This window comes from Coenobita brevimanus, chromosome 80, assembly GCF_032717465.1.
Source record: "Coenobita brevimanus isolate Jiangsu-jjx chromosome 80, ASM3271746v2, whole genome shotgun sequence".
Lineage (NCBI taxonomy): Eukaryota > Metazoa > Arthropoda > Malacostraca > Decapoda > Coenobitidae > Coenobita > Coenobita brevimanus.
Genome location: NC_137033.1, coordinates 8,355,403 through 8,382,539, shown reverse-complemented (window position 1 = coordinate 8,382,539; position 27,137 = coordinate 8,355,403). Strand labels below are relative to the sequence as shown.

General features: G+C 43.0%; 1 protein-coding gene across 1 annotated transcript; it reads left to right on the top strand.

Moving 5' to 3' along the window:
- The first annotated feature begins 1,036 nt into the window (after window positions 1-1,036).
- On the top strand, window positions 1,037-27,137 carry LOC145409223 (aurora kinase-like). Its single transcript, XM_080279707.1, has 7 exons — window positions 1,037-1,169; window positions 4,201-4,327; window positions 7,746-7,949; window positions 16,702-16,875; window positions 18,025-18,144; window positions 25,091-25,322; window positions 27,027-27,137. The coding sequence occupies exons 2-7, from the start codon at window positions 4,212-4,214 to the stop codon at window positions 27,135-27,137; spliced, it is 957 nt and encodes a 318-aa protein (XP_080135833.1). The 5' UTR covers window positions 1,037-1,169; window positions 4,201-4,211.

The window sequence follows — 27,137 nt, the reverse complement described above, 5'->3', positions numbered from 1 at the left end:
GGAGAGGGATGCACAGGGGCAACTCTCTCTCCGGAGTGTACTAAGGCCGTAGCCGAGGGTCTCTCTACCCTGGTACACTCTTTAGGCCGTAGCCTTGGGCCTCCTGCCCTTGAGGGTGTAACAATAGCCGTCAACACGGTGTTACCTGGGACTGAATCTTGTTCAGTCCCACCCCAATTCTGACGATGGTTGTCCCGCCCGCAAGGTAGTTGACTTTCTCCGGTCACCTGGTGTTGGGGCAGTTACGGGGAACAGGGGCTCACAGGACAGTAGTGTCCCGGTGACCCTCTTGACCTGGGTCACTAGCGCCACAGTTGTTTCCTCCTGGGGTGGTGGTGTGGTAGCGGCCCGGTGGTGGTGTGGGGGGTAGCGAGGTGGGAGGTCCGGCGGCGGGCATTTTAATTCTATGTGACCGGCAAGGGATTTGATAATCATATCTTAGTATTTGCTTTTACATTTTTTTTTTTGTTCCTCTGTGCTTTTTAAAACAATAAACATTTCAATTCAATTCATTTATCCGAACTTTTTATATCGGTGGGTTATATAAAATAATCGAGTCGCCAAATTTAGGCATTAAATGTGACAATTCAGCGTAATAAAATCTAACACTCCTAAATGCAAACAAATAAGGGAAAATTTTAATTATGAACTCAGATTTATCCAAAGGTTTTTAAACCTTTGGAAAAACCTGAGTTCAACCAATCAACACGGCTCTCAGTTTAAAGCGCAGTGTGCAGCCAATCACGACGTGGCTGTGTTCTAGTCGTCCCAGCTGCAAAGTTGCCAAGCTAGCTCTTTTTGCGCTAGGTCTAGAGCCGCAGACTTTCATTTAGCTGATTCATTTTGTTTCTAGTAATAAGAAATTAGCAATATTCTTAAAAATATATATACACTTGTAGACATATTCTAGAGGTTTGAGTACTTTCTCTGGCCATTTCAGTGAGTACTGTATTATATATCTATATGGTGATATTCTAGCGATTTGGGGGAGCAAGTTCAGAGGCATTTTGTTACACTTGGCAACGCTACGGGGCCACAACATTTAAAGTTCAGTGTCGTGGTTTGTTGATGTTGTTCGTTTCTTCTCCATTTTTATCCAAATTTCCTTCATTTCCCAAGGTGCTGATACTCTGAGGGTGCTTTGAGGTGCAGTTGAGGGAGTAACGAAGGTAAGATATCTGCTCTGTTGCAAATTAATGACAATATTAGTCATTTCAAGATGGGGGTGGCGACATCAGGATTTAATTTTGTTTAACTTAGGCTATTTCATGTCTGACAGTTACAGCATGTATTTTAATGCTTTTATTGCGAAAATTACTTAGCACCCATTTACAGCTCACGTATCCAGTAGCTGATTATCCACTTTCCCAAGACAGCCATGTAAGCCATTTCGTCACAAAGGTAAACCATCCTCTCAGGCCACAGTAACCACCAAAATTACCTTAAAAAAAAAAAATGTAAGCGTTGTTATTCCTCATCAGTGTCCTCTGTAATGTGGAAAACTTGCTGATGCACCAGTATGAAAATAAGGTGAAAATGTGAGAGCTCCCATGTTTGTCATTTTGAATTACTGGTTATATTTTTGTCCCCAAACTTGTAGTTAAGTCTGTCATAGTGGTACCAGTAGGTTTAAAGAGTTGCAGGAATGCATCATTTTTAAGCTTTTACAAACTCATCAGATTCATAAACAGACCAAAAATGGCTGCGCACCTAATTGAGCTTTAAGGTTGACTCAGCCCCAGAGTTTGCCTGTTGTCAGATGCACAGTTAACACATGCAGAAAGCTTTCCTTCATTCAAATGCTCATTTGCAAGACTTTATGCATGTGTAATAGCCATTACCAGTGCATTTGTATGTACAGTAATGTCCCTGTATAGGAAACCTACGGTAACAGTTCAGCCTAACCTAACTTATGGTATCCAAAACTGGGGGGCTTCACCTCCCACACCTTCCCTGATTTTAACCACCTAAGAGAACTTTCTGCATAGGGGAACTTCATTCATTCTACTCATTCACCAGGTGTTTCATCTCTACTAACCTAACATAACCTAACAATCTAATTGACCCTAGCTTATTGAGTGACAAGCCAAATGGTTTCCTGTAAGCCAAGAAACCATTTACAACGCTGGGTGGTAACCATATAACCAAACCATACGTGCTTCCTACGTGTCAAGTGGGTTGGTGGAGGGTTATTTCCCCTCCCTGTAAAACAAATAACTCAGAGTCAAATGGCCACCCCATACAGGATTATGGCATCTGGCAATAGATAGATAGATAGACTAATGTAACCTAGTTGATTCTGACCTAATCAGAATGACTTGAGGATGAATAGACTATGGGTCTGAACTGACCTGTCGTCCCCAGTGGGATGGTACTGTCAGCAAGCCTAACCTTACTGCTCTTGGTATTATAGGTACCGGTATTTCTCTGGAAGTTGGTTGTCATAATTGAATTGCACAGTTATGAATCTCAATCCCTGTCTTTAAAATTTTTATCATTTGTTAATGGGAGTTAGGTACAGTACGTTGTCCACTGAATGAAGTTAAAAATTAACAGCATTTTGGAAAAAAAAAAAAAAAAACATTATTTTGAGTTATTTCAAGATATATAGAATTGCAGTATACAGAAATATCAGTTCATAAATTAATGCATGATATTTAGAGGTAATGTTTTCTCTATGGGCATTACCAAGTACCTGAATTAACTTTTCAGAAAATTCCAGGTAAATTTTATCATATTTGGTGGTAGATTCGTGTTCCCCCACCCGTGTTTCATTTCCTCTTTGATCATGACTTGTAATTAGTGTCTAACCAGGTCAGTATTGGTTTATGAAGGATCCGAAATGCTTTCATGCATCAGCCATGGTAACCTAATGGTAGCTTTCCATGCTGCTCAGTGTCTGGCAGCCTCTCTAATCAGTCCCTTATCTCTGAGCTTACACACTATGACATCATCAAAGGTCTTTTTCAGTCTGCCTCTCACAGCCCTGCCCCAGATGTTCACACGTCTCGCCTCCCTCACCCAGTTGTCATCCTCCATCATCTCACCATGCCAAGACTATCTACCTCTTCTCATCACAACACTTGTCAGTGGCTATATTCTAATCTGATCTTTCCTCTCGTACTCTTCAGTTGCAATCTTGGCTCCCTGGACCTCAAATTCAAGGGCACAATACACATCCATAAAATCATTGTCATTTCTGTACGACCGAGCCTTCAAATACCCTCTTCTGTTGCTGCCCTGGTCTCACTACCATACAGCATTACACTCTTAACACATGCCACATACAAAGATGCCTTATCATGGAGGTAGAGCCCCCTTTGTGTTGGGAGAAGCAACAGTTCTCAGCTTCCTCCAACCACTGCTAACTGTGTAGCCACAGAGCTAGCTTCAGCCCCACCTCCAGTACACAACATGTCCCCCAAATAACAAAACTCCTTTCACACACTCAAGAGACTCCAACAAGATCAGCCCTTTCACACCTGACAGTCTCTACATGCACTCCCTGACACACCACACACCCTAAATCAGCATTATTTTGCAGCCTACCAACATGCCTAGCCCCGCGCTCTTGCGCTCCTCATGGGGCGGCATAGGATTGGATGATGGGTGGATGGGTGGATGTTGATTCATTTTAAATATATTAAGAAGTCATAAATGTGTTATTTGTGCTTGTAGCCTCTAGAATCTAAAAGTATGTCTCACTTAAATTTGGTGATATTTAAAATAACAGTAGGCTATTCTTACACACATCCGACACCTAATTGAGAACTGACTCTATGATGCCATAAGATTATGTATTACTGGATTCATTCCTGGAGTAGTCCCACATTAAAAGGTAGTACTCATGAATTCCTTGTTTGTTGTTAAAGAAGATTAGGAGGAGAAGGCTTTGGTTCCCTTGCTTGGTATAGCATAGGATTGTTGTGATCACTTGTGTTTCAAACAGCCTTGTAACTTCTAGAACATAGGAGAGGAAGGGAAACTTATGACTGATCCTTTCTTTTTGGATTCCTGTCCCCATTGAGATCAAAAGGTCTTGTTCATAATAAGCCTGCCCTGTGTGAACTTATAATAATGATAACCACTTATACTGTGATATATTTAGATTGATTGGAAGATTCATTTGTTCAGTTGAATAAAATTATGTGAAAATGCATATTCATGTTAACTACTAATGGACTCTGCCCTGACCCACAGACCAGTTGAGGATGCAGGCTAACAAGGAGAATGTGGGTGGGGGTGTGGCAGTGGCTGGAGGCTCCCAAAGGATGGCACTCAAGGAACCCAATAAACCCACCATTACTGCTGACACACGAGAGACTGAGTATGGACAACATTGTTGTTTTGTTTGTCTCTGTTCTTTCATATTTGTGGATCTGAGCAAGTGAGGCTCCCACAGTAATCTGAGCTAAGTCCATAGGGGCAGGGGAGAAATGGCAGCACCTAAAAATCAGCTAGGAGGAAAGATGCAGGTCCTCCCCTACTTACGAATGAGTTACATTCCGAGAAACTGCTCGTAAGTCGGTTGTTTCATAAGTCGAAAATGTATTTAATACGGTACCTAACCAACCAAACATCATAGCCTATCCAAGCCTTTTAAATGTGTTTAGAACACTTACATTAGCCTACAGTTGGACAAAACTATTAACACAAAGCCTGTTTTTATAATAAAAGTGTTGAATATCTAATGGAACTGTGTAATTTATTGATTATTTTACTGAAAGTCCAAATTTGCTTGTGCAAAAGTTTGTAAGTAGATCGTTCATAAGTGGGGGAAGACCTGTATTGTATTTAATATCTGGCTTTGCTGCACAGAAACAATGATTTTAAAATAATGTTATGTTCTCCTGAGAAATCATTCATCAAAGTATTTTTGTAACAATTTTTAACTAAAATTTTTTTAATTCAGCTGCCGATAATAATACAGCACAGTATGAGATCTCTTCAGAAAGTATCCAGCCTTAGACTGTAAAAAAAAAAATAGCTAACCTGTTGAGTTAGGGCACTAATCCCCCTCAAAGTAGACCCCTTCTGACTTGACATGTAACCCAGTGTTCTCTCCACTGCCTGAAACATTTTTCAGAGTCGGTTTTTTAGTGTACCTTTCAGCGGAATTTTGAGCTTGGGGAATAACCCAAGCCAGACACAGGCATACCCCGATATCCGGCAGTGTTGTGTACCATTTAGAGTGTTCAGACAGTGAGTTGCTGGATGTCGAAGCAGTTTTCCCCATAAGATACTGAAGAAAAGCCAGAGATGCGTTCCAGGACCAAACCCAAACTCACCTATCGGTATACCTTAATCAATAGATACTGACACAGAAACATCATAGGTAAAGTTATTATCCTCATAAACAATACTATCTATCTATCTATCTATTGCCAGACACCATAATCCTGTAAAGGGTGGCCATTTGACACTGAGTTAGTTGTTTTATAGGGAGGGGCACCAACCCTCCACCAACCCACTTGTTGACACGTAGGGAGCACGTATGGTTTGGTTATATGGTTACCACCCAGCGTTGTAAATGGTTTCTTGGCTTACAGGAAACCATTTGGCTTGTCACTCAATGTAAAGCCACCTGTAAAGGAAAGAAAAGGAATAAGAAGTGACAGGTGGTTTAGTGAGTAATTGCGGTGCTTCAATCAGATTTAGCTGATGAAGGTTTATATCTAAGGGGTGGTTGGGGTTATTGCTCATTTAATGCCACTCAGGGATGAGTGAGGCTGGTCACTCTCATCTTAAATGTCAGGACCAACTTGCCTAGCCCCGGGCTCCTACGCTTCTCATGGGGCAATGTAGGATTGGATGATGGATGGATGGATGGACCATTTGCCACTTTTATCACTGGAATTTCTAACATTCTCAGTGTATAGAAGGTAATGGGTGAGGTGTCTTCTCTGGCAAAGTTCACTACATCCATGTTTTGACATCCCAGAACTACCAACCCTACCACATCAACACTAGCAGACGTCCTCGTGTTAGTAAGGTCCTAAAAGCTATTTGGAGTGACTGTGCTAAAAGGTTAGGTATGACTTTGAAAAAAGACCTTGGAGAAGGTTATGACAGTGGTGGACTAGACAGCATTATGGAGTGTAGAAGGGGGATTGTTGTTATGAGATTAGTATTGCATGTGTGAAGGTAGGAAGAAAGCTCAGCAATCCTCTAACATTAATGTTGGTATAAGACAGAGATGTGTTATGTTGCATTGGTTGTTTAAGGCATTGTATATATGGATAGAGTATTCAGGTAGATGAAACTGAGGACACTAAATATATGAGCAAAACTGAAGGTAAATGTCAATGAATAGAGTCGTGTAACCAGCTTGTAGGCCTATGCTGATAAGGCAGTTATGTTGGCAGAAAGTGAGAATGATGTGCAAAAGGTAGTGTATGAATTTGATAGAATCTTCACAAGAAAAAAATTAAACGTGAAAATGAAAAAAGCAAGGTAATTGTATATGAAACAAAAGAGTATGACACAAGGTTTTGACAGGCATTAAAGATAGAGAGAAGAAACACAGTGAATTGCAGGTTCCAGATGGGAGGTGGAATTCTGAGGAGGTTAATAGTTTTAAGTATCTGGGGACTGTATTGTGTAAATAAGGTAAATAGAGGGTGAAGTTAAGGAAAGATCACTGCAAGGGAGAGCTTCATTATATTTTGTAAGATAAAAAAGTTGGCATAGAGTTTAAGAGAGCTGTATGTGAAAGTGTTTTACTGTCAACACACTTATGGGAGTGAAACCTGGGCAGTGAGTGACAGAGAGCTGTCTTGGTTGTATGCTTTAGAATTGACCTAAGAACAGCTGCACACATGGGGAGAATGGAGAGTTTAAGTAATAGTGAAATTTATGGGCATTATGGAATGAAAAAAGCTACATGAGTGAGATGTAGGATTGCCACTTGGATAACAAGGAATACAATGAGATGACATGGACATTTACAAAACATCACATAGCTAGATACGGTGCTAAACAGAGCTTGTGAAACTGAGATTAAGGACTGTGTTGGAGAAGCAAAACTTATGTGGTATGGAAGAAGAGGGTTGAGCAATATATTATGGTAGCCTGGAAGAACAAGAAATGCACGTTATAACTAAGGAAGGAGGGTAGGTTGATGACATAGGATGGGGTGAGGTGGAGGTACAGTAGTTTTTTTTTTTTTTTTTTTTTTTTTTCTCCCAGCTCAGGACATAGGTTTCACAGCCTTTTCATTAAGACCCAGCAGTCCTCCTATGGACCATACACCTCCACGTGTCACCACTGTGGCACTAATACCCATCCGTATTTAGTACATGTTTGAACCATCTTGTCCAGGTTTGGTCTCTCTCTCTCTCTCTCTCTCTCTATATATATATATATATATGTCAGTGGGTTTTATGATGGATAAATAATACCTGCTTTAGCAAATTTCATGTCCTTAAGCTGTTTCATGCCCTGATCCAGTGGAACAGGAGACAATCTCTGCCAGCTTGACCACCATCTCTGCCTGTGGGATTAAGGCATGTGGCATTTTTAGATTCCTAAATAAAACTGATTATACAGTGTTGAGGGACTAGGACATCAGAATTAGTCACTGGATAACTTTGAGATCAGCTTCTGCTGAGAAGGACAGTTTCAGCAGTTTGTGGTAATGGCACTTTAAAGGCCGATTTTTATGTATATGCTGTGAATTTAACATATAAAAACAAACCAAATAAAGTACTTTACAACAAGGACTAACTGTAGAGTATTATATTCAGGGAGAAGGAGCGTCGAAAGTGGTCCCTGGACAATTTCGAGATTGGGCGTCCACTGGGGAAAGGCAAGTTTGGCAATGTGTACCTGGCGCGGGAGAAAGTGAGCAAGTACATCGTGGCACTCAAGGTTATGTTCAAGTCCCAGCTTCAAAAGAACAACGTTGAGCACCAGTTACGTCGTGAAATAGAGATACAGTCACACCTCAGGTACTGGATGTCTCATTATCACATCATTTCATCTAACTTACTTTTATGCTATGGTTGGTACACCTTATTTATTTATTTATGTAGTCAGTTTTCATATATGGGCCAGCATCAGAAGATTTTTTCAACTGTGACAACTCCTAACATTTAAATGGTTTAAGAGAGAATCACAGTATGGGTACAGTAGTATTTGTTTCACTCCCCACCACCACTCCTAGCTTAAGGCTCATTCACATCTCAGGTACTATAACTTTGCTTCTCAGGTACCATAATTTGTATTCCTACGCTATTGCCACCCACTCTACCACGTGACGCTAATGAGGAACTTACACATGGTGGCACTGTGCACCTTGGGTGGGGCGGCTGCAGTGTCCACCTGGGAACCCAGCCTTCTCTTGTTTCCCTGTACCTCAGAATGGGGATGGACCCTGATCCAACTTTGGTGAGGTACTATCAGCCACAAGAGTGTGCAGGATTTGAGCACAGTGTATGTACTGTACTGTGCTTGTAGGATGGCCTCACAGAAGCTGTTGCATACCTGTAGTTAAGCAACAGCTCCTTCTCCTCTGCAGTGTCTAACCTTCTGGTACAGTTGCCAGTCTTTCCCACACTACCACTTGTAACTGAAAGAGTTACATGGCTGTGTTTTTAAAACTTAGAGTAAAGCATAAGCAAACTCATGATGAAAGGAGCATATTTGACATCTCTGCCCAGCTGCCGAATGTGCTTTGTAACCGTACTTGTGTACTAGCCGTATCTAGTACTCACAGCTGTTCCTTAGCCCCTTGGCTGTAAGTTGCCTGCTTTGCAATTTATTTTAGCTAAAGTCAGGCAGTATTAATAACATAGGTCTTCAAAATTAGTCATTAGAAATTGGTATGACTCATCACTGTGTTGTGCTCCAGCTATATACTGGCTTATTATCAAGTATAATAACTGCATTGTATTAAACATGGATTTTAATATTACGAGTTCCTAAATTCAAGCATATTATTATTGTATTAAAATATCCATATGTAGTAGGTGGGGGAGTCCATCATGCACTCACTGTAGTGTTACCTTATGGTCTCTACACTGAGAGACAAGCCAGATGGTTTCCTGTACCGAAGAAACCATTTACAGTACTATGCCAAATGGTAACCATATAACCTGGGTTTTTGGCCAGGTTAACCCCAAACAGGCAGGTAGAATTACATAACGTCGGTGCGTGAGGAGGCGGGCTTCATTACGTAATGTCCGGCCATTTTCTGTCCCAATTTGTTGGTGAAGTTGGGGGTTGTGGCATCCTCGTTACCTACTGTCCTGCCCTCTACTCACCCAAGCCTTGAAACAAATAAAATAGAATATACATACATAGCTTGCATTGTCGTAGGTGTTCAAGTAATATAGAATATACATAAAGTACATAAGTTTTGTTGTTATAATACAGTACATAAATTTTATTGTGATAAGTGTTCGAGTAAAGTAGAAAACACATACATAAGATTTTAAAGAAATTGAACAGTGTAAAGTGTGCATACATGATAAATTTAGTGTTTATTTTGCCAGACGCCATGTATCCCAGACGGGGTGGCCAATGGCTTAGAGTTAATTGTTTTACAGGGAGGGGCACTAATCCTCCACCAACCCCACTTGACACGTAGGGATGCCAACAGCATCTGGTGTTCTCAGGCGGTCACCCATCCAAGTACTAACCAGACCCAACGTTGCTTAACTTCGCTGATCGGACGGGAAGCGGTGATTTAGTGTTTAGTGGTAAAGAAAAGAAGAGTGTAGAGTCTGCTAGCCTCACCCCAGGTGCACCTGGTGATTAGCTGCCTGCCCACACTCCTCCCTCGCTCCTCTCCTCCTCCTCCTGCAGCCAGCAGAGACATATTACCACATAAATAACACCACTTACCTACGTTTTTCCTCCATTTTCTTTGATTTATGCATGTTTAGGCTTATTCCTTGATACTTTATTTTTCCAGAAATATGCCCCCTCCACACGATCATATAAGGTAATTGATGAGTCGCCCACCCATGAATGGTTAAGTATCCCTCAGATTCCCCTATCTAAAATCAATAAATCATGGCAGACATTTCAGAGAGCCTCAGAGTGCCCAATATTTGCCCATAAATGGGCAGATTTGCATGGCCATGTGAAATGTGAGAGGTGTGAATGAAGAGAGCAAGAGGGTGGAAGTAATGAATGTGTTCAAGAGTGCGAGATATGTCTTGATGACAGTGTGAAACAAATACAAAAGGGTGTGAAGTGGTTAAAAATGGGAGTGTAAAATGTGTTAGGTCGGGCATGAATGGACGAGGAAGATGCAAGGAAAGAGTTGCTTTGTTGATGAATGAAGTGTGGCAGTGGAATGAGAGACTGCAAATGTGTCAGCTTGAGATGTATGTTTGTCAAGTTCAAGTTTGAGAAGGTGAAGCAGCACTGATTTTACCATATGCACCATGTGATGACAAGAGTGAGACAGAGAAAGACAGGTTTTGGGATGAGCTTGATGAAGTAATAGGAGAAATGCCCAGGAGTTATAAAGTGTATATAATGGGTGACATGACTGGAGCAGTAGGCACTGGTCCTGTGAATGATATAATGGTTAATAATGGATTACTGTATCATGAGAGAATGATAATGAGGACATGTGTCAGGAGAGGAGGTTGTGCATTTACAATTCTTATTTCAAACACAAAGATGCACATAAATATACGTGGTATAGAGGGAATGGAGGTCGGTTTGAAAGGAGCTTGATTGATTACGTGCTCATTGAGAAATCGATAGTGGGAAATGTTGCTGATACGAGGAGAGTGAGAGGACGATGTGGAGGTTTGTCAAATCATATGATTTTGGTATTGGGTATGCAAGATAATGCTTAGAGGAGCGAAATATGCAGGATAATGCTGAGTGGAGTAAGGTGGACCAAGAGAGAGAGGAGCAGTCAGGGAGAGAGACTGAAAGTCGAGAAGGTGAAGATTAAAGATATGGTAGATGAATACAAGGATAAAGTAGGGGAGAAGTTAGAATCTGTACTGGAACGAAATGGATCAAGACAGTTTGTGGAATGCGTATAGGGATTGCTGAGTTAGAAATATTAAAGCAGTTTGTGGTGTGGCAAGAGTAACAAACAAAGAAGAAAGGTATGGCAGTTGGGATGAGAAGAAAGCAGTGAAGGAAAAGAGGAAGAAGTGGCTAGAGTGGATACAGTACCGGGGTTCAGTTGATATAAGAACTGAATATGTTGAGAGCAAGAAGCACGTAAAGTGACTGGTGAAGAGGAAAATCTAGGAAGAAAAAGTAATGGAAATTACTCTAGAAATAGGATGTTATTCTAGAAAGAGGTGCAGAAATGTAGAAGTGACAGTGGAAAGAAATGTGAAAGTGTGAAGTATGTAAGTAGTAGATTATTAACCCATGGGGATGAAGTAAGGACCAGATGAAAAGAATATCTTGAAAGTGATGAATGGGAATGGAGAGAGCAAAGCAGCTGTTAACATAATTGGTTTTGGGGTTGTATAAAGAAGGAATGCAGTGCCAGGAAATGTGACGCTCGCAGAGGTGAAGAACGCTGTTAAGTGGTTGAAAAATTGGAAAGCCACAAGGTTTGATGAGGTGTTGTAGCAGATGATCCATATACTGGGTAGTTACTGTACTTCAGTATCCTACATTTGTTGAGGATTCCTCCCATATACTGTACAAGAAGTTGGATTTATACTACAAGTGTTCTATTTGTTAACCTTTGACTGGCAGAGTTTTGTCGATGTTTTATAGTTTACCCTCGATATGCCTAACCCTCCTTTAACAAAGTTTTGTTTGATAGACCACTTTGAGCAGGCCGAACATCATATTCATTTAAAGAATTTTGTTCAGTAAAAGAATGGACACATGGGAAACACCGACCAGCGTGGTGAGACAAACGAACATAGATTTATCCAAGGCTTACATGCAGTCTGTATTTGCAGTGCAATTACTTCCTGAAAGGTAAGAATAAACACACAAGTTTGTAAATAGAGCATATATTGAGAAAAAGAGCTATTTAGACCCAGCTGTATGTTATTGTACATGAGTGTACAGCTGAATGAAGCACTGTATTTAATTATCTTTGTTCAGTAAAAGCCACGACACCTGGGGAATTACCAACAGCATGATGCTCGACTTTAGCGTCAAGGGTCTGGTACCAATTTGTTTGTTTATATCGAGGGTGTACCGTATATCATCATCTGGTGTTCATTATCATCATACAGTAATCATCTCTGACAACTTGTTCCCTTCTGGGAACCCTTAAACTGGGGATGGCCATGACAGTACTGCCTCCAGACTACTTTATCCGAAGTAATGCCTCTAATATCTGAATGCCCAATATCCGAACATCCCCACTAACCGGACATAATCGTCCCAGGATCCAATATTCCCAAAATGGGCCAAAAACCACAAAAATTTTTTAAAAATCTGACTTCTTTCCCTCCCGTAATTTGAAATTGCCGCGTGGCGCCAAACAGCTGTTACACCATGGTCCCTTCACCCCTTCCCCCCTCCCCTGTCAGGGTTGCCATTTGGTATTTTTCATTACCAAGTGTGGGCCAATTTGGTAATGAAAAATTCGTTTGGTAATGAATCAGAATAATGCATTACCAAATGGATTTTTCACATGTATGAGGATATACAGGATGGTGATGGTGGATTGTTTACTGTCTCTGATTAATCTGCTACCCTACATAGTGTGAAAATAATCAACATGGTGTTAATTATAAGGAGAGTGATTACATGTATTTCCACTTGTATATACAGTATAATTAGTGAAGAATAAATGCTAGCTTTACGAATTTGTGGTAATGAAGTGTTAAATTTGGTAATGAAAGTTGAGGAGATTGGTAATGTGGCCGTTGCGAACTGGCAACTCTGTTACCCCACCATCATCAACAGTCACAGCCAAACTCCGATCGAGAGCAGATGCTTATAGCAGTGCAAGCCACAGGTGCTTGTTTTTTGTGAATAAACAGTGAATAAACTGCAATACCTCGCCACTAGAACACACGGGAACTTACATTGTTGTGCAGTGTTAAGAAATTAGAATTTAGAGTGCAGAGGATTAACTGTGGACTGCAAACTGGTGGTTCAAACCAGTCCAGGAGCCAGGGACTTGTAAGTACCCAGAATGTTTAATATTGTATAAACTCACCTCTAAAACCTCATTTTATGTTTCTTTTGCATTTGTTTCAGTCTTTTATATCCCTTATTGGTGTGATTTGGGTCTTAAATAGGTGCAATGCATGTCCAGAGGGAGTTGTATAGGTGTTTTTCTGAGTTAGGGTCCATAAGTACAAGTCCAGGAGGCTGGGGCCCACTATCCGGACATGCCTTTGGCTCTATTACGTTGGATATTGGAGGGATTACTGTATACGTATCTCATTCTGAGCCATTCCCATTTGTCTTCTCTGACCAGTATGATCCATCCAAAAAGAAACTGAACTTTTTAAATAGTGCGCCAACTAGCCAGTCTAGCGTGATCACAGTAGGAGTGCTGTGCACTTGTGACTTTGAGCTGTTGTCTAACACTAGCCTTATCACTTAGTCATCGAGGTACACGCACTCGAGTGAATACGCATTTAATGCACTTGACGATTTTTTTTCCTCTCTTTTGTCGTCTGAAATCAGTGACCTTTCAGGGTGGATTTCAACTTTGGGAACAAAAAAAACAAGTCCACAGGAGTCAGATCAAGAGAGTAGCGTAGCAGGGGGACAATAGTTGTCTCATGCTTCACCAAAAAGACACGGAAGGGAGCAACGTGTGAGCAAGCGCATTGTCATGGTGCAGCATCTAGGTTTTGTTTGTCCATGCCTCAGGCTTCTCCTTTTACACTGCCTCCCTCAGACGCTTGAGGACATCCAAGTAAACTCCATATTGACCACATAGAGCAAATTCATGATGAATCATGCCCTCTCAGTCATTGTTCAACTAGCAACATATCGCCAAATGCACTAAACACACGTTCACTCAAGTGCATGTACATTGATGACTAAGTTACATGGTCTGACTCAGCTAGTGTTAGACCAAAGCTCAAAGTTGCCGCTACACGGCGCTCCTGTTGTGATCACGCTACTCCGGTTAGTTGATGGGCTATTTAAAAAGTTTGTTTTCTTTTTAGACATATCTTGTATACTGGTCTTGTCTCGTTCATTTTTTATTAATTCATTTTTGAAGGCTCCAGCATGCTTGTATGTGTCGGCCTTGGTCACCTAATGACGGCTCTCCATGCTGCTCGATCTTTGGCAGCTTCTCTGTTCAGTCTCTTATCCCTGAGGCCACACTCAGTGACCTCGTCCCAGGTCATTTTCGATCTGCCTCTCACAGCCTTACCCCTAACATTAACACTTCTCACTTTCTGCACCCAATTATTATCCCCCATCCTCTCCACATGCCCAAGCCATCTCAGTCTACCTCTCCATATCACAGCAGCATTTCATTAGTTGGAGAAGAACAGGGAGGCTTTAGGAAGGGAAGAGGTTGTGTAGATCAGATATTCATTCTTAGATCTTTAGTGGAAAAGTTTCGAGAGAAGGGAAAGAAGTTGTATGCAGCTTTCATGGATTTGGAGAAAGCATATGACAGGGTGGATAGACAAGGATTGTGGAAAGTATTAAGAATATATGGAGCAGATGGAAAGTTGTTGAATGCTGTGAAGAGTATGTATGATGGTGCTAAGGCTGCAGTGCGTGTGGATGGTGAACTAAGTGAATTTTTCTCTTTGGAGGTTGGGTTGAAACAGGGATGTGTCATGTCTCCATGGTTGTTCAATCTGTTCATGGATGGGGTAATAAAAGAGGTACAAGGTAGGGTAGTGGATGTTGGAGTGGCCCTGGTGAGAGAGGATGGTGTTTGGAAACTCCCTGTACTGTTGTTTGCAGATGATACTGTGTTGGTGAGTGAAGACAAAGGGGAGCTGCAAGGCTTGGTGGATGAGTTTGGGAGAGTGTGTAAGAAACGGAATCTAAAGGTGAATGTAGGGAAGAGTAAAGTCATGGTCTTTGAGAGAGGTGAAGTCAGTGAATGTACAGCGAGGTTGGATGGTGAGGAATTGGAGAATGTGAGTACGTTTAAGTACTTGGGTAGTGTGATGAGTAAGGATGGAGGTTTGGAGGTTGAAGTGCTTGAAAGAGTACAGCAGGGAAGAAAGGTTGCTGATTCCTTGAAAGCATTGATAAGAAACAGGGAAGTGAGCATGGAAGTGAAAAAGTTACTACATGACAGTATTGTGATACCATCTCTAACGTATGGAAGTGAAGCTTGGACATTGTTGGAAGGACACAAGTCAAGAGTGAGAGCAATGGAAATGAGTTATTTAAGAGGAGCCTGTGGAGTCACATGGAGAGACAGGCTGACGAATGAGGATATAAAGGAGCGTTGTGGTGTGGATGTGGATGTGATAGGAAGTGTTATGAGGAACACACTGAGGTGGTTTGGCCATGTGGAGAGGATGGAGGGTGAAAGACTGACGAAGAGAGTGTATGTGAGTGAGGTGGAGGGGGGAAGAGGGAGGGGGAGGCTGAGGATGAGATGGAGGGATGGGGTGGAGAGGTATATGAGAGAGGGGGGTGTGAGTTGGGAGCAGGGCAGTGAAATGGTGGGGGGAAAGACGACGTGGAGGCGATTTGTTTGTGACCACCCCAAACAGGATTGAGGCATCTGGCAATAGATAGATAGATAGATTTCACTCCAGTCCCATCCTACCCCTCAGCTCTTCCATCGTAACCTAGTCTCACTTATACTAAAGTTTGCCATCCCTCTACCAATGTTACCATCAGGCTGACTTACACAGGCTTTCTTCAGCACACTATCTGTATGCATTCATTACAAGCCAGGGCAAAGCCCTTGCAAATCTCTCATCAAGTAGTGGCATTTTCACATGTGAGTGGCCCAGCCCAGCCCGACCATAATGCTTTTGAGAAGCTTATATCTCAGCAACCACAGGGCCAATCACTGCGTGGTTTGCACCATATGATAGCCCAATTCTTTAAGATTTGTATTTAACAAGTTTCATCACACCCAGGAGGTGCACATGACATGTGCCAAGTGCAGCAGGTCGAAAATCTTCAAAAGAGGGCTACAAGTCAGACAGTTTGTCGTAAATGCACGAAGCTTAGTAGGTAGATAGCCATCATTATACTCTAGGCATGCTCAGGGTATAAGGAGACATTGCACTACTTTTGGATTTAAATGGCCTTGCTCATACCTCACCAACAAAGACATTTTACTGGTTGTATATGCTGGCACCATTTCTTTGTATTCATCCAGTGGTAAGCCTGAATAAAGTAGGATATCTAGGTGTGTTCATAGCAGAGAAAGTGTTTACAGGTATTACATATATTATCCTGACCTCCCTTTGCACCAAAACACTTTGCATTGAATATCGTCATAGTGTTAGCCTGAATAAAATACTTTACAGTAAGGTCTCAGTTATCCGTTGTTGCAATATCTGGCCCAACGCAGTATCCAACACTGGTGGCTTATCTCTATTAAAGCAATATCTGGCACCAAAACAGGACATAACCGGCGGTTTTATGCAATATCCAATGTCGAAGTGTATCAACTGGCTCGGAAACAGTAGCCGACCAGCAATGTAGTACTGTATTGTATCATTAATTTATTGTTCAGTATTTTATGCTTTGCTGAATTATGCTGGATAAGTGAGAGTTTACTGTACCTGAGTACTGTATGTTTATAGAAACAAAAGGGCATAATATGTTTTCATGACCCTCCCTCAGACATCCAAACATTCTGCGCCTGTACGGATATTTTCATGACGAGACCCGGGTATACCTGATCCTGGAGTATGCACCACAGGGGGAGCTGTATAAGGTTCTACAGAATCAGCCCGGACATCACTTTGATGAACCACGTTCTGCCATGTACATCATGCAGCTGGCGCATGCTCTCAGGTAGGGTACAGGGAGGTAGCAGCCCTAGAGTACTGGAGGGCAGAGGAGAAGAAAGTAGAGTTAGATGGAGGAGAGGAAAGTAAGAGGGAGAAAAAAGAGGGAAATGATGGTAGATGGTGGTGACCATTATCCACTCACTTGATGTAGTGGTGCCTACTTATTCCTTCACATGTATCATTCTTTTTATATGTCTGCCTTCCTCTCTTCCTATTTCTCATCTTTCCTGTTGCCAGATTAGCCTTGTAAGGGGCATGATAATTAAATTTGGCGCTTTTTTTTTTTCAGAAAATATGTTTGGTCCTTTTAATTCCTCTTTTAATATTTAAATGGACTGCATAACATTTGCTCACTTTCTCAGGAAACTCGTACAATCCTGGTCAGCAAATGCCATTATTCACTTTCCCATCCAATTGTACACTTTTTAGGTCCTAATTTTACTCATAATCAGTGTCTGAGGTAAACAGGTCTGAAACTTGAAGGGTGTACTTTGATAACATGGTCATGTGGAAAGAATAGGTGTAAGGTAATTGTAAGGGTATATGTAAGTGAGTTTAAAGATGGGAGGATGCATGTTAGGCCAAGAAGGAAGTGAATACATACATATATACATGAGAATTGATGTGGGTAGGAACTGATGGGGCATTGAGCTAATTGGATGAATTTTGTTCAGGGAAATGTATGGCAAGGGCTTGGCACACCTATGTTTATCCAGAGTCAGGTAGTTGTCAGATTGAATGTAGCTGATAGGTACTGTAATATGAAGCACATAAGGGGGGAAAGTTATACATGTGAGCCGGAGTCAGGATTCTTAGGACTGGAATGGTGAGTAAATGAGAATATGGTGCATTTAGTTTGGAATACATTTGATCAGTTTTCTCTCTATCAGAGTCTTTCATGTTCTCAGGATCATATCTTCTTACATTTTTATGGGAAAAAGACATCAGGGTGATGGTGATGGGTACCTTATTTTCTTAAGGATAACTAATTTGAGCTATTCTATGTTGAATTTATCATTAATTGCAGAGGCTAATACTGTAAATTCATCAATTGCCCTTTCCTGCTCTGCTCCATGCACAGAATCGGCCACTTGAAAAAAAAAAAAAAAAATGTATTAGATGAAGAGGTAAGAGATGTTGTATCATCCCTCAGGTACTGCCACACAAAGAAGGTCATTCACCGAGACATTAAGCCAGAAAACCTGCTGTTAAGTCTGCGTGGAGACCTCAAGATTGCTGATTTTGGCTGGTCTGTCCATGCCCCATCATCTAGGTAAGGTGTACAGTACTCAGAAAATGTATCCAGACACATTAAGCAACAGTGGTGGGCAGAGCAAACGAAGAAGGACCTTGCGCAAGCGCAAAACACAATCCACAGTTCACTACCTTCAGCAAGTGCAAATGCGCAATGTGACAAATATTTAGCTTGTGCAATGTCGCAAAGCGCAAGTACAAACCATTTGCATATATTTTTGGGAATTACTGAAAAATACTGAGATATTTAAATAAAACAGCATACCTTTCATTCATTCATTCATTGCCAGACGCCATGTATCCCAGACAGGGTGGCCAAGGGCTTAGAGTTAATTGTTTTACAGGGAGGGGCACTAATCCTCCACCAACCCCACTTGACGTAGGGATGCCAACAGCATCTGGTGTTCCCAGGCGGTCACCCATCCAAGTACTAACCAGACCCAACGTTGCTTACTTACTTTTATTTATTATTATTACTGTATTTTCTATTATTTGTAATTTGCGCAAGTGCGCAATCTAATATTTAGCTTGTGCAATGTCGCAAAGCGCTAGCGCAAATCATTTGCATCTGTTTGTGGGAATTACTGTAAAATATATATTGGTATAATTAAATAAATTACTAAATTAGCAACCTGCCCACTACCCGCAGTGACTGAGGTACAGTAGGTCATTGGCCGGGAGAAACAGCCTATAATTACCAAGGCATTGGCAAAGATCACATGATTACTGTATCATCAACTCCTCTCTCTCTCTCTCTCTCTCTCCGACGGAGGAGGGAAGGAATGGAGAATAAGAGAGAGAAGAGGGATGAAGTTTATGCCTCATCTCCTTACCCAAAGGGACGCTCCTTTGCCATTCCTGTATTTATTCTCTCTCTCTCTCTCTCTCTCTCTCTCTCTTGTCTTGTCAAGACAGTTTATTTAATAATTCAATATAGATATACAATAGCATATGTAATTCGTTACAAAAAATAAAAAATCATGGAAACAGAGTACAGTACTTAAATCAAATATCCACAGCCTAATAAATTATTGGGCTGTGGATATTTGATTTAAATAATATCTTTTAGAGGTTTTTGTAAGGAATTGCATATGCTAATCTTAATAAATAATGTATATTTATTACTGTTTACTAATAATAATAATTTAAAAAATAATAAAAATACATTATCTCTGTTGAAGCATATTAAGAAATGCTACTACCCCCTTCCCTCCCGCCTCCCCCCACCAACCCACCCTCGTGACCCGCCCCAGCCTCCCCCATCCATTGTCCAGCCATGCAGGAAGCTCCCAAGACCACATGTCCCCTGGAAGACCACGTGTCCCTTGGATTGCACAGTGCGCAATCCACAGGGCAGGTGCGCAAGCGCAAATTTAGTTGTGCAAGCGCAAAATTGCGCATGGTCTTGTGCGGTGCACAATGCACAAATGACGTCACCAGAGTGCAAGGGTGCGCAATTGTGCTTTGCACAAGTGTTTGCGCACCTGCCCAGCACTGTTAAGCAACACTATGACAAGGTGGACAGAACTTGAAATTGTCCTTCATGTGTAAGTTGAATGTACCATTGGGGTGATTTACAGTGAACATTATGGAATTACTTAATAAGAATCACCTTACAGGTAGATATATTAACCATGCCAAGATGACATGCCCTAGTGTTCATCCAGAAATCCAGACAGCTTTTATATATATATATATATAGATAGATAGATATGTGTACTGTATATGTATACAGTATAGCAGCCATGGCTCGGTGGGTTAGAGTGCTCTGACCGAAGGATCATAGGTTTGAGTCCACCCAAGGGTCATTGGTAGACATCAAGAAGGGCATCCAGTCATAAAATGCTACAAACTGCAAAAGCTGAGTCCTCTACCCGGGGGCAGCACCTTAATCCTTATCGACAATAGGGGACATGGCAAAAAAGTCAATACATATACTGTATATATCATCATCATCAGCCGTTTGAGTATCCACTGCAGGACCGGCCTATCCCGACCGAAGTCGGGTTGATACAGCCAATGTATCTCTACCAAGTGGCTTAGGCTGTCTAGTAGAGATTGTATGTAGGGTGAGAAGTGCGTGTTAGTGTAATTGTAGTGGCTTTGGATGTGTGTGTAGTCTGTGAACCAAGTGTAATCGGCCCGCGCAAGCCGACTGGGTGCAAGCATACATTTATAGTAAGCGACACTGGTTCAACCACAGCACCCCTGGTGTCTGCCAATGCAGTACGTGGCCGGGTGAACACTCCCAAAGTTTATTACCCTTGCGGGGCGCGAACCCTGGCTCACCTGTGTACGAAACGCACACTCTACCACTGTACCACAGAGGCTCCACTGTATATATATATATATATATATACACACACAGGGTGACCCCCCAAAAACTCCCACATTTTGAAAGGCTGTAGCACTGGCAGTAGTGAGGTGGGAGGGGTGGGGCTAGGGTCTGTTGGTAGCCCAACCCCAACCATCCTAAGTTGCCAACATGGCGTGGTCGGGAGCACGCCGTGCGTTCGCTGTCAAAGCTTTCTTCACAAACAACCGTTCCGTGATCGCTGTGCAGAGGGCCTTTCAAAGACGTTTCAGTATACCACAACCAAAACATTCCAGAGTGGAAACCCATCTTGCAGTGGGTTGAGAATTTCTGGGCAACAGGCTCAGCTTTAAAAAGAAAATCAACTGGTCGACCTAGGAGTGCTCGTATGCCTGAGAATATTGAAACATTGAGGCGATCTGTTGTGCAGTCTCCGAGATGTTCTGTGCAGAAGCATGCTTTAGCCGGCCCGTTCCCCTGACCTCGCCCCTTGTGATTTTTTTCTGTGGGGCTACTTTAAATCACGAGTGTATACTCATCAACCCCAATCTCTTGAAGACCTTAAGGTTGCCATTCAGCAGGAGATAGCCGCTGTTCCACCCGACATGACCCGTCGAGCCATGGCAGCCTTCAGAAATTGCCTCCATGCGTGTATAGACAATGACGGCCACCATTTGGAGGATGTCATCTTTATAACATGATTAATAAAAATTGTATTGAATGAAGTTTCATGTGTGCAAATAATATTTTGATTATCTTTAACCATTTATTTTTCATTTACCTTTGAAATGTGAGAGGCTTTTCTGGGTCACCCTGTATATATATATATATATATATATATATGTATGTATGTATGTATACAGTAATCCCTCTAATATCCGAACGCCCAATATCCGAACATCCCCACTAACCGGACATAATCGTTCCGGGATCCAATATTCCCAAAATGGTCCGAAAACTGCAAAAAAAAAAAAAAAAAAGAAAGAAAGAAATTTTTCCGTCCGTAATTTGAACTTGGCGCGCGGGACAGCTTTGTTGTGGCGCGTCGTTCCTCCGACGTCCGCTAGAGCACCCCTGCATCCTCCCCACTTTCCGCCTGTCTCTCGTCGCGAGTGAACACTCGTCGTCTTGGCTGCCCACGTGCTCGCTTTTGTGGTGGTGCTTTACCTGCTGCAGGCACTCCTGCTGCTCTCGTGCCTCTCCTTCTTGTGTGTGATGATGGCCCCACCTCCTGAGAAGAGGAAGAGAGTGGTGTTGAATCTGGAGAAGAAACGGGAGATATTGGAGAAAGTAGATGCGGGGTGGTCTTCTTCCCACATCTTCTGCGAGTTCAACCTGGCCCGATCTACTTTGTTTGATATTAAGAGATCCCGAGACAAACTCATGCAGTACACAGCTGACTTCTCGTCGAGAAGCAAACGCAACGTGGAGAGGAAGGTGATGTTTACTCCCAAGTTTGCTGAAGTCGACCGCTCCACGTTGATTTGGTATCGACAGCATCGTGCGGCTGGTGTGATGGTACGTGGTACGGAGCTGAAGGCTGCTGCTGAGAAGTTCACCAGGCTTCACGACACCCTAGACTTCAAGGCATCCGAGGGTTGGCTCTTCGCATTCAAGTTACGGCATGGCCTTACCAACGGTAAAGCTCGTGGCAAAGCTTTGGACACTAACGAGGATGGAGTAGAGGAGTTTCGGCACAAGGTGAAGGGCTTGATCGACAGGGAGGGCCTCACTCTCGGTCAAGTTTACAACGCTGACGAAACTGGTTTATTCACGCTCTTTGCCAACGAACACACTAGCCGAGGAGACGAAGAAGCATGTACCTGGCCGCAAGCTCTCCAAGCAACGGATATCTGCTTTGTGTTGTGCCAGTGCTAACGGCATGCACCGGCTTAAGCCCATTATTGTTGGCCGTGCAAAGCAGCCTCGGTGTCTTCGTGGGGTGATGGATATCCTTCCTGTCGTCTGGTACCATTCTTTGAAGGCATGGTTTACAGCCAAGATCTTCAAAGACTGGTTCCACCGCCACTTCGTCAAGGAGGTCATACATTACCAGACGGAGACACTGGGAATCCCACGCGACCAGGTAAAGGACCCTCCTTCTCCTCGACAATGCACCTGCCCACCCGTGCGATGAGGAGTTGGTGGCTGAGAATGGCCGGATTAGGTGCATGATTCTGCCACCTAATACGACTGCTCTCATCTAGCCAATGGACCAAGGAGTGATCGTGGCAACAAAGCGCCTATACCGCCGGAAGTTCCTGGACAAGGTGATGGTTGTTCCCGAGGACGAGGACGAGCGCAGGGAGGGACGGGACATGCGAGGTCAGCGGACTTTGGAAAACCTTCGCTGCTACAACATCAAGTCTTCAATCTACAACTGGGCCAGTGCATGGAAGGAAGTCCCTGTCAAGACTCTAGAAAATGGTTGGTCTCGTCTGCTTCTCGGAATGGATGTGGAGTACGATTTCCTAGGTTTTGACGTGGATGACTTCCATGTACGTCTACGTATGCATGGTGACGATGTTGATGTGGACGATGTGCGTGAGTGGTTGGATGACGACGAGGGCGATCCTGGGTATCAGACCTTGTCTGATATCGAGATCGCATCTTCAGTTGCAGGTGTCAGTACCCAGCTTGAAGATTCCGACGAGGATGGTGACGATGATGTGGACTCCTCTCAGCATGACACAACTCCAGCCATCCCCAAGCTGAGCGCACTTCGGGAACACCTAGAGTTCGTTCTCGACTACTTGGAACACCCGGACTGCGACAGGGAGATGAGGCCCTTGGGACTTGTGGAGGAAGTGCGTTCTTTCCGGCAGCGCATCATCAATCGTCAGAATCGTCGTTCCTTGACAGTTTTTTCAGGCCCGTGACCCCCGCTGTGCTCAGCCCTGGCTCCACTCCGTTGCCTCCCCAAGACAGGCCCTCATGCTCTGAGCCACAGCCCAGCACATCAGCCACGGTGGAGTCACCGCTCGATGTGAGTTTGCGTCTGTCTTCAGAGTCGTCTGCAGTGGGTACGCCATTCTTTTTCTGTGCCTGCCCTCCTCTCTTCCTATTTCTCCCATCTTTCCTATTACTACTTAATGCTTTTCTTTCCGTTACAGGTGGCTTTACATTGAGTGACAAGCCAAATGGTTTCCTGTAAGCCAAGTAACCATTTACAGCACTGGGTGGTAACCATATAACCAAACCATACGTGCTCCCTACGTGTCAACAAGTGGGTTGGTGGAGGGTTAGTGCCCCTCCCTGTAAAACAAATAACTCAAGAGTCAGATGGCCACCCCGTATGGGATTATGGCGTCTGGTGTGTGTGTGTGTGTGTATGTATGTCTATCTATCTATTGCCAGACGCCTCAATCCTGTTTGGGGTGGCCACAAACAAATCGCCTCCAAGTCGCCCTGTCCCCCGCCATTTCACTGCCCTGCTCCCAACTCACACCTCCCTGCTTCCAACTGACACCCCCCTCTCTCATATACCTCTCCACCCCATCCCTCCATCTCATCCTTGGCCTCCCCCTCCCTCTTCCCCCCTCCACCTCACTCACATACACTCTCTTCGTCAGTATATATATATATATATATATATATATATATATGTATGTATGTACAGTACCCTCCCACAGTGAACGTATTCAGAGTAAACGATTTGCCTAGTGAATGAGCAGGGGGGTAATCAGGTCCACAAAACCATAATGAATGAGTTGAACCCCAAGTGAACGAAATTGGGGGAAAGAGTTGGTCATAACCACCATCTCCCTTGTTGAACGACCCCCCTTCCCTTCCCCTCAATAGACCACCTCCGTGATGTCAGCCATGATGTAGGATGCGCAGAACCCTCTGGCTAGTCATCTGCGCTGCTTGGGTACTCAGTCTTCTCCCAACCTTCCCTACCACCCAGAGCCGTTCTCTGCTGCTAGCAGCTGTTTACTGTGCACATGGCGATTTTCAAGGTCACCTGTCTGTTTCCCGTACCTGTACGATGGCGCCATTGCAAAGAAAGAAGAATTGCATCTCTCACATTGTGAAGTTGGAGATAATCAAGAGGAAAAATGAAGGTCACGGGAATTCAGCCATTGGCAAAGCTCTAGACCTCTTGAATCTTTTGTACCCAGTGTATGGAGGAACCAAGAAAAGATAATAACCACTGTGAAATGTTATACGCCTTGCAGCTGGATGGCCGTTCAAGAGTTATTAACCCTGATGTGTTTCTTATGGAATGTTACTTGGCACAGTTTATTCTACTGAAAGAAAAGGAAAATGTGCCTTTGAGCAGTACATACATTTACCAGGAAGCCAAGCTGTTTTACACTGCTGCAATTCGACATGTTGGATCACGACAGCATATGAATTTCAGTGCTTCAGTAGGCAAACTGGATGTTTTAGATATAGCCTTCATTAACCCCTTCATGACAGGGGACTTCTATAATGAATGTAATTGCCTTAGTTCAGCAAGTATAAGCTACAGATGTCATTTTAGTAGAATGGTTATAATTGGATGGTGAAGAACAATGTAAACAAATATATATGGAATGCTTGTGGATGGTATGAGGTAGGACTCAGAAACATGAAAAGAGAAAGCTTGAAAGTAGGGGAAACTATCAACAGGACTGAGGACTTACTATATTGTCTTTTTCCCATACAGACGAACAACCCTATGTGGCACCTTGGATTACCTGCCCCCAGAGATGGTTGAGGGGAAAGCTCATGATGAGAAAGTGGATCTGTGGTCACTTGGAGTGCTTTGCTATGAATTCCTGTGTGGGAAGCCACCTTTTGAGGCAGAGGACAACACCCACACTTATAAGCGCATCTGCAGTGTCGATCTCAAGTTCCCCTCCCATGTCTCTCCTAAGGCTAGGGATCTTATGGTGAAGGTCAGTGGTCCATTCATGACATTGACTGTTTTAGGAGCATTTAGCAGAGTTGCCTGGTGTTCTGGGGTTAAGGCAGTTCTGCTGGATGTGACCCAGAAGGATTCAGGTATAGGGAACATTGAGTTATTCGCTAACCTGATGCTCCTTAAAGAGATGACTGATTCCTTTGCCTTAAAAATCAGGACTGGACAGCATAGTTCAAGGTCTTATGCTCCTGATAGAACTGTAGGAAAAATGGATATTAGTTAGATATTTTCTTTTGTTCATAGTCTTAGAGTATTGCAACATTCCTTCACACATTACTACAGTTTTCCAGTGTTCATTTTCTAGTACTCTTCATTCCTTATTTCAGTGCTGAAAGAAAGGTATGTGGAAGTATCATTATAGAGAAGATTAGGAACATATCAGAATGTTTGGTGAGTGATGAACAGGGTGGTTGTAGGAGTGATAGGGAATGTGCGAGTCAGATTATTTGCAGTAAGACAAATTGTGGACATCGTATGCAAGTAGTACAGTAATCCCTCCAAGATCCGATGTAATAGAGCCAAAGGCATGCTCGGAACTTGGTTTTGTCCGGGACTTGGGAAAAATGCCCCTGGACAGGTACGTAGAGACTCCAACCCAACCTAACTTTGAAAGTCACCTAAATAACTTCCTACTGGACATGCACAGCACCTATTTAAGACCCTATGCACACAAATAAGGGACAGAAACCATGAAATAAATGAAAAGGAACCAGAGAATGAGAAATTAGAAGTGAGTATGGAAAATATTTAGCAGTGTACAGGGTACTTACGACACGTCTGTGGCCGTAATGAAGAGTAACCCGTCTCCTCTAAGGCTCTGAGAGTGGTGAAGGTGCACTTGAAGCATGTACAGTAATCCAGTGTTGTGCTGCTTTTAATCCATTGCACTGTAAATTATAATTGTTTAACACTGCACATTCTGTCCTTACTTGCGCCACGCCAGTTGCAGCATGCCAGTGTTGCACTCTGCTTCTACTCCTTTGCACTCTGAATTCTAATTTCTTAACACTGCACAACACTGTAAATTCCCATGTGGTCTGGTGGCGAGGTATTGCAGTTTATTCACAAAAACGAGCACGTGGGGAGCCATGGCGATGAACGTGCAGTCACGACGGTAGGTAGATGGGAACTGGGGAGGATGAAGGGGCGTTCTGGCGGACGTCGGTGGAACTACGTGTCCAAACACAGCTGCTCGTCACCACGCAGCAAATTCAAAGTAGAGTTGAAAACTTTTTTTTTTGGGGGGGGGGGGGAGTGTCCAAGGACCCGAGCCTCAAATGTCCAGGACTTGGGGTGTCAGGGACTTGGGCGTCGGGGTCTTATAGGGATAACTGTATTGCAGAATGTTTGTGGTACTTATGAATTGGGAGAAGTGCATGAGAATATTCTTAGGAAAGGGCTGTGGAAGGCTTTACATTTTCACCACATACTGTACTGTAATATACTTGTGCTGGACTGTTTATATGTTAAAAATTCCACTGACATCAGACTTATGTTTTGATCAGAGTGGTTGTTGCCCAAGTTTAGTCCCATATATCATTTGTTCATTTTTCAGGGCCAAAAATAAGCCCCTGATAGTGCTATAATTATCCAGCTGCAGGCTATACATACTTCAGTAGTAATGATATTTTACTGTTGATAAAAATGTATGTTATTTTATGCCTTGTCTTTCCCCCAGCTTCTGCGCCACAGCCCTCAAGAGCGACTGTCCTTGGAGGAGGTTCTTAAGCATCCGTGGATCACTGAGATGACTGCCAGCCTCCCCAATACATCCCACCCAGCCAAGTGA